This window comes from Morone saxatilis, unplaced genomic scaffold, assembly GCF_004916995.1.
Source record: "Morone saxatilis isolate NCDOM2014 unplaced genomic scaffold, NCSU_SB_2.0 Contig9, whole genome shotgun sequence".
Lineage (NCBI taxonomy): Eukaryota > Metazoa > Chordata > Actinopteri > Moronidae > Morone > Morone saxatilis.
Window position 1 is genome coordinate 10224974 of NW_023340268.1, and position 13413 is coordinate 10238386.

Consider the following 13413-nt stretch of genomic DNA (forward strand, 5'->3'; position numbering starts at 1 on the left):
GCACTAGAAGGAGCCAGAGGAGCCAGATTTTTTCACAGTCAGGATATAGTAAAAAAGTACCAAATAAATTACCTACTGCAGCTTTAATCGGCTAGCTGATGATCTGGCCTTTTAACATAAACAATAGGCAGATAAACAAATGTCTGCAGATGCAAAATTCCATCTAAAACAACAATCTTACTAAGAAAACCATCTATATTAGATTATGTGCATGGAATAATGGTATTATACATGACTTTGTTTTGATATCAGCATTATATATCGGTCGTCTGTCGCCCTGCTCTCTAAAGATCAGCATCGGCCATTGAGAAACCCAGAACAGTTGACCTATACAAACTATTATTAAAGGAAAGGGGAAAATGCTTTGCAACCTCAACAAGCCAATGTTTTTTATTTTGTTTTGGTTTGTTTGGCCCTTCCCCCGCAGACAGTCCACTGCTAAATATCAGTATTATATTATGGGGACTGACAGTCTGTGTGTACTGTTTAGAGTCTGCAGCAACACAAGTGAAAAGAGTGGACAAAATATTCATAAAACACCCACATCAGGATCACCACACCCAGCCCAATGTGACCGGCCTTTACTAGCAGTTTAGAAACAAGAGGCCATGCACGATCTCATATGATCAATAAACTTCACTCTGTAAAACTAATAACACATATATCACCCTCACTGTCAACATGCTGAATACAGTAAGAATAAATTAGAATTATTGCTGGTCACAAATCCACTACCCTAAACTAGTAACTAGTTTCTCTGTTCACTGTCACAAACGGTGAAATGCACACAAAAATACCTTTTTTTTTAAATTGCCAACATGCCTGCTGTTTCAACTATTTTATGAATTATTTGGTTAATTCCAAACAACAAACTAAGTTAGTTAACTAAGTGAGTCCACTTTAAGATCCAGCCATCTGTTTAATACTTGAAAAACGACTCTGAAAATATTGGAAGGACCCACAAAAAGATTCACAAAAATCTACTTCAAATATATCCTGCAACTTGTATAACTATAATATTTTCAATTGGTGTTTTAAACATTCATTTAAAAGACTTAATTACCACCAAAGTCCACCAATACAGCAAAGCAAAGCAAAGGTCAAGGGGTAAAGGAAATACCACAATGCCACCAGAATAGGGGGAAAAAACAGCAGAAGCACCCACTGCATGATATCAAATCTTGCTTTATAATACAGTAGTAAGTGTAAATCAGTAAAAACAGTCAACTAAATTTGTGGATTAAAAAAAGAGAGTGTGATGTTATGGGCTCCTTTATGGGGCCCCTTGTTGAGTGTGAGTTCTTTTTACTACAACAATTCAGTGTAGCTCAACAGGGAAACACTAAATATTAGATATCCATTTCATATGAGTAACTTAGGCGGAAGGCATTAGGAAGAGATCTTTTAATGAGCAGTATAAACAAATGCAATGATCACAGCCAACAAAATGTACAGTTGCAGCAAACAAAGTCTTTATTGGCAGTCCGTTGCACAACAGGTCAGGATCCTGTTGCTGTTATTAGATATGTTTTACATGTGTTCATAATCTTATTTTACAAAGGAAGGCTTTGTTTTTGTCCTTTTTCATGTATGATATATTCCTGTCACCTCCATCGTAGAGCAAATGGTCTCATGCTGCTTGTTGTTGGGTCAAACATTTGTCACCAGAGGGCTCACTTTAAGAGAAAGCAAGGGAACTAATGCTGGAGGGAGCTATTTCCAGGCCTCCTCCTTTTCTTGACACAGTGAAATGTTGTATTCAGTTTTAACAATGGGTGGCGACAAAGCCACACTGCTATTGTTCACTCTCCTCACAGAACGCCCCAGTCCCTGTTGCACAACTCAGTGAATGACAGTGAAAACACCATGGTGGTGTAGGGAATCCATGTATGGAATAATCTTTTTTAAGCAGGCACCAAAAAGATACACCTGTGTTTTGCATAAGTCAATCTGACTGTACATTTATTTAACATTTCAAATCAACTTACCAGATAAGAGTCTAAAATACAAGTTTAACCATCTGGATATAAAGATTGTAAACTTTACATTTGACCCAGCACCTATAAAGTTATTTACAGCTGAATTTAAGTATTAATAAAGCATTTATAGCATCTATAAGACATTGTAAAGAACACCCCCCACTCAGTATTACGCAAAATTTGAAGCAAAATTGAATCATCTCTTGTGGGACAGCAATGTTTTCTTTGCGGGGTATTCATTAGCTCATGTAGTTCAAGGAAGTAATTAGTGTTTCCCAAAGCATTATAATGTTATTGCTGTATTACCTTACAGTAAAATTAATTGAAATAATTTAGATACTTATGCAGTAGCCTACCTTTAGGTGTAACAACAACAACAACAATGCAGACATCACGCAGGGGAAATAATCTTTTGTGTGGGTTTTGTAGAAAAACATTGTGGTGGATGAAAACAGTTATTCCCAGACTTGTTCAATGACAATGTTTTGTCTTCATGGAAAATTGATTTTAAATTTTAAATTCACTGAAGAGTCTTTATTAGAGGGGTGAGTGTAGCCATGGTAGTGGAATGACTTTAGGGATGGCAATGTTGGTCCACCACTTTAGTCCACTATCGAATGTAATAAGAGGACATTTTGTACAGTCCCCTCGCAGGATGAAGTGTAATAACTTTGGTGAACCCTTACCGTTCTCTCTAGCTAGCTCCATCATTATCAATTTGTCCAGTATTTTGGTTTATACCTGCTAAACTTATGACATAACCATCAGCCTATATAGCCTAAATACGACATGTTAATTAGTGAGCTTTAAGGGTGCCGGTAGACATATCTTTGAAATTTGGACAGAGTTTCCGGTCTTTATGCTAAGCTAAGCTAACCACCTACTGGCTGTAGCTTTATATTTATCAGCAGATATGAGATTAGTATCAGTCTATTCATCAAACTCTGCAAGAAAGCAAATAAGCTAATTTCTCAATATGTTGGGTGGTTGCTCTGTAGTGCTTGAAATATGTGCAGGTTCAAAAAGAATATCCAGTTCATGTTTGTGCATCTAATTACAGTTGCACAAATAATAAAGTGAATGATGCCGCAGATCTAAAATGTTAATATTAAAAAGCTAAAAAAAAAACAGATCTGCAGCTAATTAACCATCTAATTAATAGCCTAGGCCAGTTTGTAGATATGTTTTTGTAGACTTTTCCTTATTGATCAAAACATCTGTTCATAAATAAAATGTAGAAAAACTAAAAGTTTCAGACAGTGATCAGCATACTGCCTTATTATAGCATGGTTAAAGTAAAGCATGTTGTTTTTGTACGACATTGCTGGCCATGAAAACACTCAGGGAACACTGCATGTTTTGTTCAGCTAGTTTATGAAGATGGCTCAGTTTAGACAGACCAGCATTAATCAACTTCCCCACTCTTCCGCCTATTCCAAGCTAATCTCATTTAGTCATTCACTGCTGATGTTCTTTCCACTATCAACGATTTATAATGAAGAGTCATCTCTGCGGCTCAATCTAATCTTGAAGCAATGCCCCTAGATATAAATAGAAAAAAACAAAAACAAATTGGCTTTGCTACAATTATATTTTCTGTCACAGTCTTGTCATTTTTTCACCTGTAAGGTCCAAGTGCCTTTAACACCACCATTAATATTTGAAGCATGTTACTTGCAGCCTCTGTGTGAACCTTCAGAGAGGCTTTTTAACCCTTCAACTGTTTACTCTGCAGAAAGAATAGTGTTATGTGTCTTATTTAATTAACGCAGAGGGAAAGAATAGTAAGTAAGAGAAGTGTAAATGTAGTAATGACATTTGTTTACCAGATCCTGAACTGGTCAATGAGTTTTTGAGCAATCTTATAAATATTTATATAAATATAAACAGGGTTGGTTGAACAAGAAAAAATGTGATTTTTCAGTTGAAATATGTTAAAAAAAAAAAAAGACAACAGAAGTAAAAACAAAAACAGACTAGACAAATGCCCAAAATGGCTAATTTTTTACTATTTAATTCATACATGCAGCACTTTTTCAACACAATTTCCAAATGGCTAATATCACAGACCAAAATATTTGCTCCTAATATAACTGTAATAAAGTGTTTTTTAAGCCTGCCTCTGATTCAAGATCTGCATCAAAATACACAATCATGCTGATTAAGTAATAGAAGTCCTAATTTTTGGAGAATATCAGCCTATCCTGTTTTGAGTAGATGTGTACTTTTAAGTGTGTCAGCTAATGTTTAGCAGTGAAAGGAAAACTTTAGAATAATTACAATTCGGTCGGATTAGATTATCAATCAAATTAGGTTAAAATTGGAAGACATGAAGGAGAATCTAAGAAAAAGAAGAAAAAAGATATCTTGGGGTTCAGGGTTCAAGGCTTAGGATGCAAAGTGAATTTGTATCTTCACTAAAAATGTTATCTTTCCCGCTAAATTGGACCAACAGTGGGTATTTCTCTTTTGGGTATTTGCCGCTTTAATGGGGTTAGTTGTTGTTTCCATTGTAATCACTTTTATTTTATGTGTTTGAGTAGTGTCATTACTGGTGATTTCTAGTCAGAATGAAAAATATGATGGGGTGGAGCATAAATTCAGGGTGGGTGACATCTACATTGTTGTTGTTGTCCGCCTTCGAAGTAATTCTATGTTGTGCAGCAGAGCTGGTGGCTACGAGAAGACTAACTGTTGAAAGCTGGAAATTTACCTCCTCCTGTGAGATTCAGGTGAGATTTTCTTCCACATATTCCTGTGAATGTATGTATAGAACATTTAAAGTATTAAAATTGAATCACCAGCCCAATAAAAGAGCTTAAAGTCGCACATTCATATCTTTTGGAGCTGTCTGTAACTTTAGAGTAAAAGTTAAAAAGTTTAGATTTGTCTGATTACAGTGTATCATTCTCAAGGTTAGAAATAAATGGAAACTTTTTTTTTTTAGCTCTGAAGCGAAGAAATACCTCTGAAATACAGCATCTGGCCCATTGTGCTTGAAAATGTTATAGTTTTATTTGGAGTCAACAGCCTCAGATCAGATTCTGATTTATACCCAGTTTGGATTAAGAAATGTAATTGCATGCATAATTAAGAAAATAATGGAAGAATGAACCAAATAATTCTTTCATCACTGTTGAATAAACACATTTTAAACCTAATATATACTCTGTAACCTTCACTAGTATTTTGCTGCAAGTTTGAGGATGTTAAATGTACAGTTAAATATCAATTTAAACAGTTTAAATATCGATTTACAATTTGCCAAAGGTGCTTAAAATGACTCTGAAAGACTTCCTCGTGACTCCCAAGATCTGAGGAGAAATTACATAAATTATCTGATAATTTCTTGTAAAAATGGACCATTTATCGAGCAAGGAGTGAACAAAAAAAAAAAAACCATATATTACAATGCATATTCCTTTTTCCCCAAATGCCAATCATGTAACAAAAAAGATTATTATTTCCTATTGGATCTAAAACTCAAATTTTCTAAAGTTTATGTGAGGAATAAATAAACGAGGAATGACATGGTTGTTTACTCAACTTTTCAAAAGTATAACAAATCAAACATTTTTCTTTTTCTATGCAATGAACTTATAGATTATAATGGATAAAAAAATGACCCTGGAAAACTTCTGACAGGATTTTCCACTTTAACGAGTGAAATTAGTTTTATCACTTCATCTTTGTATTCATATTTCCCCCAGAGAAGTTTGATTCTCTAAGATCTAAATTGGATTATGTGTGGGTAACACTTTAGTGTAATTTGTTTATCTGACAGGGATAATGTACTTATTAACTGCAGCGCCTATTATGTAATAATCATTTCCTCTTTCCTTGCAGGGATAGATGACTGTCAGCTAATAAACAGACAACCAGAACTTACATTTTTAGTTTATTATTGGCACAAGGAGGATAGGCGGAAACATGTCAAATAATAGCTGGACAACCTTAACCCTTAACAGGATTGTACAGGGTAGCAACATGTCAGACACTGACTCAAAGAGACTTGAGTTCTTCAGCAATATCCTGAACTGCAGTGTAGGCTCACCCTGTTATAACTCCCACCTGATCTTTCACAACACGAGTATAGACAGCGGGCTGGAGATTCTCGATGACGGATCCCCCTGGCTGAGAATACTCATCTCTGTGGTGTACTTTGTTGTGGCTACAGCTGGAGTGTTGGGGAACTTGTTGGTGATGTTCCTGCTGTATTCCACTCACACCATCACCACAGGCACCATCAATTTCTTTGTGTTCAACTTAGCTTTGGCTCACTTGCTGTTCTCCCTGGCCTTGCCGTTTTGGGCCGTAGACATTGCCCTGGACTACAGCTGGCCTTTTGGCCTGGCCACATGCAAAGCCGTGTCATTACTCACAGGGCTCAATGTCTTTGCAAGCTGCTTTTTCCTGACCGCTATGAGTGTGACCCGGTACTGCTATGTGGCCACTGCTCTCAAACCCAGTGCCTCCCTGTGCAGTAGATCTTGCACTTCTCCAGTGGCCACAGCTTTCATCTGGACTGCAGCGCTCATAGCTGCAGCCCCCCGAGGTGTGTTTGCTGACCTGAGACATGTGGGAAACGACACAGCATGCCTGCTTAGATTTCCAGATGGTACAGCCTGGCTTGGAATAAACCAGCTCCTGCGAGTGGTGCTGGGATTTCTGCTGCCCTACGCCACCATCACCCTCTCCTACCTGCTTTTGATGCGCTTCCTTTGTCGGCATAAACTGAAAGGCAGCAACTCTCTGCGAAAAGCTGACATTTCAAAGTCTGTGGCGGTGGTGGTGCTTTCGTTTTGCGCCTGCTGGTTCCCGTACAATGTCATCACACTTTGGAGTGTCCTGGTCCAACTCGACATCGTTGATATCAGCCCCTCGTTCTACTTGGCTCAGACATACTTTTTCCCTCTGGCCAACTGCTTGGCTTTCACCAGCAGCTGCTTCAACCCTGTCATCTATTGCCTGGTGAGAAAAGAATACCGTGTGGCTCTCCACAATGTGCTCTTCAAGTTGAGCTTGGCCATCATGTCCAAGATGCCTTATGGCATTAATTCTGAGGAGGGGTCGGGACAAGCTGGGCAGCTGGCCATTCCACTCAATACCATGTACAGCCAAACTGACACAAGGAGTTATGCACCTCTGTCAGCACTTCCAACAGTAGTGTAAAGCCACAACACAATGATCGAACTCTTGACAGAATACTTTAGTGTAATGAGTTTTTAATGTGATCTTTTCCTCTAAGGATGCACAGTATATATTTGAGATGTGTAGTGAATAAGCTGTATCTTAAACACACCTAAGCTTTTGTGGGTCTTGTATTTTACAGTTGTATCTGTCTGAATGGGCTGCACGACTTTAGTCTCATTCAGTGAAGGCATAATACAAGTTTCAACTTCTTCAACTTCAGTTCTTTTGCTAATTCACTACAAATTTGATGTCTCTCCTGTTAATTTTCTTCTCCATCTTCTTACTGTTGTTGTATTATTATCATGAAATATTATACAATAGTAAGGTATTGTATAAAACTAATGTACTGGTGCAGTTTGAAACAATTAACATTGCTGCACTGTAGGTCTGGATTGTGGTTGTCTTGTCCAGGTGTGAACTTATTTTTGTCATTTGTTTGAATAGAAATAAATAAATAAAAATGTTCCTAACTTGCACTTTTTACTGTTTATTGTGTTTTTATATGTAACCCAGTCCCATAAAAAAGTTTATATTTATAATCTGCAGTCAACATGCTGAAAAAAAATCTGTTATCATTTAAGCTCATAAACTTTTTGTGACTATATTGTCTTTCTTGTTGTGTTGGACACAACAAGTCAATAGCTTTTTATATTCTTATGAATGGAACTGTATTTTCTAAAACGTTAAAGGACCAGTGTGTAGGATTTAGTAGCATCTTGCTGTGTCACAAAACTTGCAAAAAAGGCCCTATCTAGAGCCGGTGTTGTCCAGTCTAGGCTACTGGAGATACATGCAGTCCTCCTACATGTTACACACTGGACCTTTTAATGGGCTTAAAAGCTTGAAATTAATTGGAGTTTACAGCTTCCTTCTTGTGAAACAGTTTGCAGAAATAAGGCATGAAAGTGTGCTGTATAGTAGCAAATATCCAACCCCAGTCTTACTACAAAGTATAATAGTATTGAATAAAAAATATATTTATATTCACGACAAAAGTGACATTATCTATTACTACCAAATTTACCATAACATTACACCCAAATTGTTGGCCACAGTTTTAACAATATAATCAAATATCAGAATAAACCCCTTGAGATGTACCATTCAGTCTCAAGGGTTTTCATATTATTTTGATAAATGTTTTGGCAGGGGCAACTTATTTTGTAGCAATAGAGGAAACAAGACTGTCAGGTTAAAGACTTACTATGCAAAAATTATATATTGCTGCAGCCTTGTGTATTTTTTACAGAAAATATGTTTCAAATCTAAAATTTTTCACTCTAAACAGTCTAAAATGTATCTTTTAACATCATAATTGACAAATGCTGTATGACCAGTATTATGGAAAATCCTCATCTGCTGCTAAATCTGCCTGAACACCACAAGATGGTGTTGTTGATCAACTTTAAAAATGGATCCCACTTGCTTTAACATGGATAAACATCCATCAGAGTTGTCATTTTGAAATCCCATTATGAATCAATGCACTGGATTACTGGATTATTCTTATATTTGTATTGAGATTTAGTACAGTTTAAAAACCACTCTGACCTTTATCTAAATTACATCTTAATCTTAAAATGCGTCAGTAAGCTCTCTAGTCACTGAAGGCATCCTGAAGAATGGCTATTTATAATAATTTTTTCTGGATTTGAAAATGACTTTAAATTGGGAAACATAATTACTTATCCATGTCCATTTTAGACAGCAGAATATGAATCAATTGAAGAAACCAGAATCCATAAATTCACAGATACTGCACTGACATTTTCAAGACAGAAACACAGCAGTACCAACATGTAAAGCAGGTTTATGGCAGTTGACTAAGCATAAATACATTACAAGCATACATGGCTCATCAGAGGAGTGTGATATTGACTGAGAAGAAATGGAAGGAGCTGTGAAAGTGATTCTGCAGTGTGTCAGGCAGGTGGTTGTCTGCAGTCCTCTGGCATCATGCAGATCTCTGATGGAGAGCAGCTGACATCCCACTACCCACTCAGCCGTTCAAATGACACGAGCGTACTAAGAAAGGTTGTGATGAGTGACACAGGTGGATAGACGATGATGATGGTGTATCTTGACTAGATTGGATCATCTCTGTGAGCTGTAGAGGCTAGCAGAAGTCAATCATCATGTTGAGACAGCGCTAAAATCAGCAGATTGTGCATTCGGCAAACTGGGGAGAGTTCGACCATGGCAATCGCTGTTGTTATCGATATGAAGCAAGTAGAGACTGGGGTAGACAGACATGTGACAGATTGGGCCTGAGGCGAGGCACCACCTTGAGCTGGATGAGAGTGGTTTGCAGGGGCTTCAGGATTACTGTGGTGAATATTCAACTGAAATCCTGAAAGAGTTGTTTTGTATTTTTCACTGGTTCTTTTTATTTTGCTTTTAAATTCAGTTTAATTCCAGTTAACTTCCAGAGTGGGTTTGCTTGTTGCTTATTGTTATGTTTATGTTTATGTTTAAAATGTTTAGTTTTAGTTTAGTTTTCATTAGTTTCAGTATTATTTTTAGGCTTTTTAAAATTATAATATTGGGGTATATGTCAGGGCCAAGATTTAATAAATTCAGAATAGATATTACAAAAAAATACAACATTTTGTGAAGGCAATTGACTCGCAGTCATGTAGATGTCCAAATCTCAACAAACATATGCACCAATGCCTCCTTAATTGACAGACTAAAAGATATTTCCTGTATATTTGTATTTTATTTTAGTTAGTTTAATAAGTAATAAGTATAATATAAATTCACTTAGTTTCAGTTTTTTTCTAAAGTCTAGTTAATATTTTAATTTCAGTTAACTAAAATGTTTTTTCACACCTAGTTTTTGTTTTAGGTAACTATAAAAACCTTTATTCTAGTACAAAATTGAGGGCCGATACTATTGGAGTCAAAATGTGTCAAATTTGCCAGATTTTATTTGACATAAATAATTATTAATTTATTTTTGGGGGCACTTGGGGGCAGAACAAGCTGAAAACACAACATCTGGCATTTTATCATTTTATAAAGTTGATATGGTTAACGTGTTGGCATAAACACTTTTCACACACACACTGTTCACACATCCAGCAATCGAGATGTGCACCTTACACCTCCTCCACAATGACTGACAGACTGAGGATGTTGTGAGGCTGTTTCTCTTACATTTATACAATACAGTATGTATTTATAAAAATCTTCAATCCAAAGAACATTGTACTTTAGACTTCAGTTCCCATCTTCAAAGACTTTAATGTAAAGCCAATTCTTATGTATCTCAGTGTAAAGAAATTTAACCTTATTATTCTTGCAGTCAAATTTGTAAAATTGCTTAAATAGCCAAACTAAATACTTAAAATAAAAGATCTTCAAATAGGGATTTATTAGTTTATTTAAATCACTCGGAAAAATCACCTGAAAAATGAATACATTCCCTTTGTTCAAACAAAACAAATCATATCAATCAAGTATACTTACACTAATAATAATAATTACAAGCGCAATCATACCTACAATAACTACCATTATAAATAAAACTACCAACATTAAACATCCACCATACAACATCAGGGGACTGGAGGGTATGGCTTATCCATGGGGCATGGCTTATTTCAAAAGAAATGTCAAGTAAATTAAGGTATTACATCCAGTAGGCCCAATTCAAGTCATAAATCCCACCATCTATATATTTGTGACACAGTAGATCAATTGTGCAGAATAGTAGCTGCCAAGAAAAATACTTTGTTTCATTCCAAAATGCTATACATCCATTTTTAGAAACATAAATATGTTGATAGATGTTAAATACCCTTATTCAAAATATACAAGATATCTCATTTCATTTATTAGGTCCTGCTTTAGCTGCAGATATTCTCCCCTTGGGTCAACAAAGGTTCATACATCCTCTAAAATGTCATGATTCTGTAAACATAAAGCACTTCTTCAGCAGTAACTTCAATAATATTCCTCACCAAGTTTTATTACACGGGAGCATTTGTCACGTTTTTCATTTGGACCATTAAACGCAATTTTTGTTCCCTTTTATGTAACAGATAATACAAGAGGAGGTGTAAATTGAAACTATTTATACGGATGAGACGAGGGCCAGGAGCCGACCGAAATGAAATCACAGCAGTTGCCTTAGCACAGACCCCTCATTTAATGTGCTTTTTGAGTTGTGTTTAGCTTTAATGGTCACTCAGAAGATTACATTTCAATAGTTTTTGTGCATTTGGCATTGAAGATATCAAAAGTTCATGTTAGCAATTTCCTGTGTTCCACCTGAGAGTCTGACGAATACCTGGAACACTATCAATCTCATCCTGTAACTGAAAAAGAGATTTGTATGTATGTATTTGTAATGGTAACGGCACTTAAATACAACAGGACAAACTTTAAAAATGGCCCTGTGATGGCAAAAGTTAGATATAAGAAATCCTAGAACACCAATGAACAAGCAACGAAAACTTAAGCCTGACTTTGCATTTGGTTAGAAAGAAACTTTTTGTTAGCGCTGTGTCTTTAATAAATGGCTGTTTTCTAGCCATTTATTATCTAACATCAAAGTATCCTCTCGGGTTGTGGCGTGAAGCAGAATAAGGATCCTTAATTCCAACAGAGAAGGGAGATGATGGCACAATTTCAGAGGTAGCACACTGTACCACTGCAGCTAATACAGAGAGTTTCAAGAATACATGGGTATATCTTATATTTTTATGTCTTTATAAACATTTTTCAGATTATGGATTGCAGCTTCTCATACAACGAAAACAGAAGTGCAGTATAACATTTCAAAATACTGTATTGCAATGCAGGCCAAATAAATAAACGCATATTTCAAAAAGAAGATTACTTAAAACTGCAATCCAGTATTGTTGAAAGCACCACTGCTATTTTGGTTACACAAACGTAGGTGAGATATTTTAAGAATTTGTCTTATCATTCCACAGAACAGAAATGTGCTATGCTGGGAATTTATACAGCTCTCATCCCATGAACGCAGTCACACCATAGCACTGTAGTTTCTGGATTGCAGCATTAAGAGTTAATAATATAAGAATCAGTTTTTACCACAAGTTCAACATGCCTGAAGGCCTACCCTTGATTTGAATACATTTTACATATAAGAATAAATATACATTAAGCTATTTTATACATTTCTGGTAACATAAACGTATAACTTTGTATCATTGATATTTATCTTGAAAGAAATTTTCTTTTTAAAGGCAAGAGGTTAAGATAAATTATATCAACCATGAAATTTGTAATATAAATGATTCTGACTAACATACAGAGTTAACCAACACACTGCTTATTAATTCATCACCTGACTACAAAAAAAGGACATTTAATGTACAAAGTTTACAAGTTTTTTGTATTGGCATTGTTATTTTGGGCCCTGTGGTACAGACTGTAAGGCAGTCAGATCCTATGCACATATACTACATATCCCTGTTTGGAAACTCTTTATTGGTCTGTTGTTTTCCTCTTTTTGTTAGTCTGTGATTTCTGTTTATCTCTCTCAGTAGTTTCATGTTGTATAATGCAAAAGGCTGAATGCCACTCTCTTCTGTAAAAAACGGAAGAGTTAGCAGGTTGGATAAAAAAAAGATGCCTTCCGATGAGAAAGCCATGTCAAAGGTTTTTTTTGTACATTAGAATAATATCTGACAACAAATCGACTTACTCGGCCTCGCATTTAAAAAGCACATGCAGAACTGTTGCACATCTATGCTTCAGAAACATTAAACACAACAGATGAGTAATTCACTACTTGCTATAATATGATTTGTTTTCAGTTGCACATAATGTTTATAATCATAGTTATTAAAATGTATTCATACAGCACTTTTCAAACCAATGTTACAAAGTGCTGTACAACCAAACATGAAAAGGCTAAATAAAGATAAATAATGAAAAGGGCAGACTTTTCAGTTTGATTCATTACTTTTGAGGCTTGGTTAATTTCATCTGGCTTTACACCAGAGGGAGGGGGCACTCCAGTGATTTAAGTATTGCGTTTCCATTAAGTTGGACCCCTTAAAAAAATGGTCAAAATCAAAGCAGCTGAGGCCGAGATACGCGCACTCTTAAACCCCATTCACACCTGCAATTAACATGCGATTGATGTCCTTTCTGGATAAGGGAAATACACATGTAAATGCAAAGTTTAAATGCACGCAGAATGCACTGTGATCGAAATGTAGGCAAGACCGACCAGACCGCGTCTGTGGGGGGGGGGGGGCAT

The 13413-nt window shown here is 36.0% G+C and overlaps 1 protein-coding gene across 1 annotated transcript; it reads left to right on the top strand.

Annotated features, from left to right (window-relative positions):
- Positions 1 to 5790: 5790 nt before the first annotated feature.
- LOC118343179 (relaxin-3 receptor 2-like) lies at positions 5791 to 7151 on the top strand. The gene has a single exon (XM_035681933.1). The coding sequence runs from the start codon at positions 5910 to 5912 to the stop codon at positions 7149 to 7151; it is 1242 nt and encodes a 413-aa protein (XP_035537826.1). The 5' UTR covers positions 5791 to 5909.
- Positions 7152 to 13413: the final 6262 nt, after the last annotated feature.

What these genes read in the sequence shown, in the direction of transcription:
- LOC118343179 (XM_035681933.1), top strand. Translation starts at nt 5,910, where the DNA reads ATGTCAAATAATAGCTGGACAACCTTAACCCTTAACAGGATTGTACAG.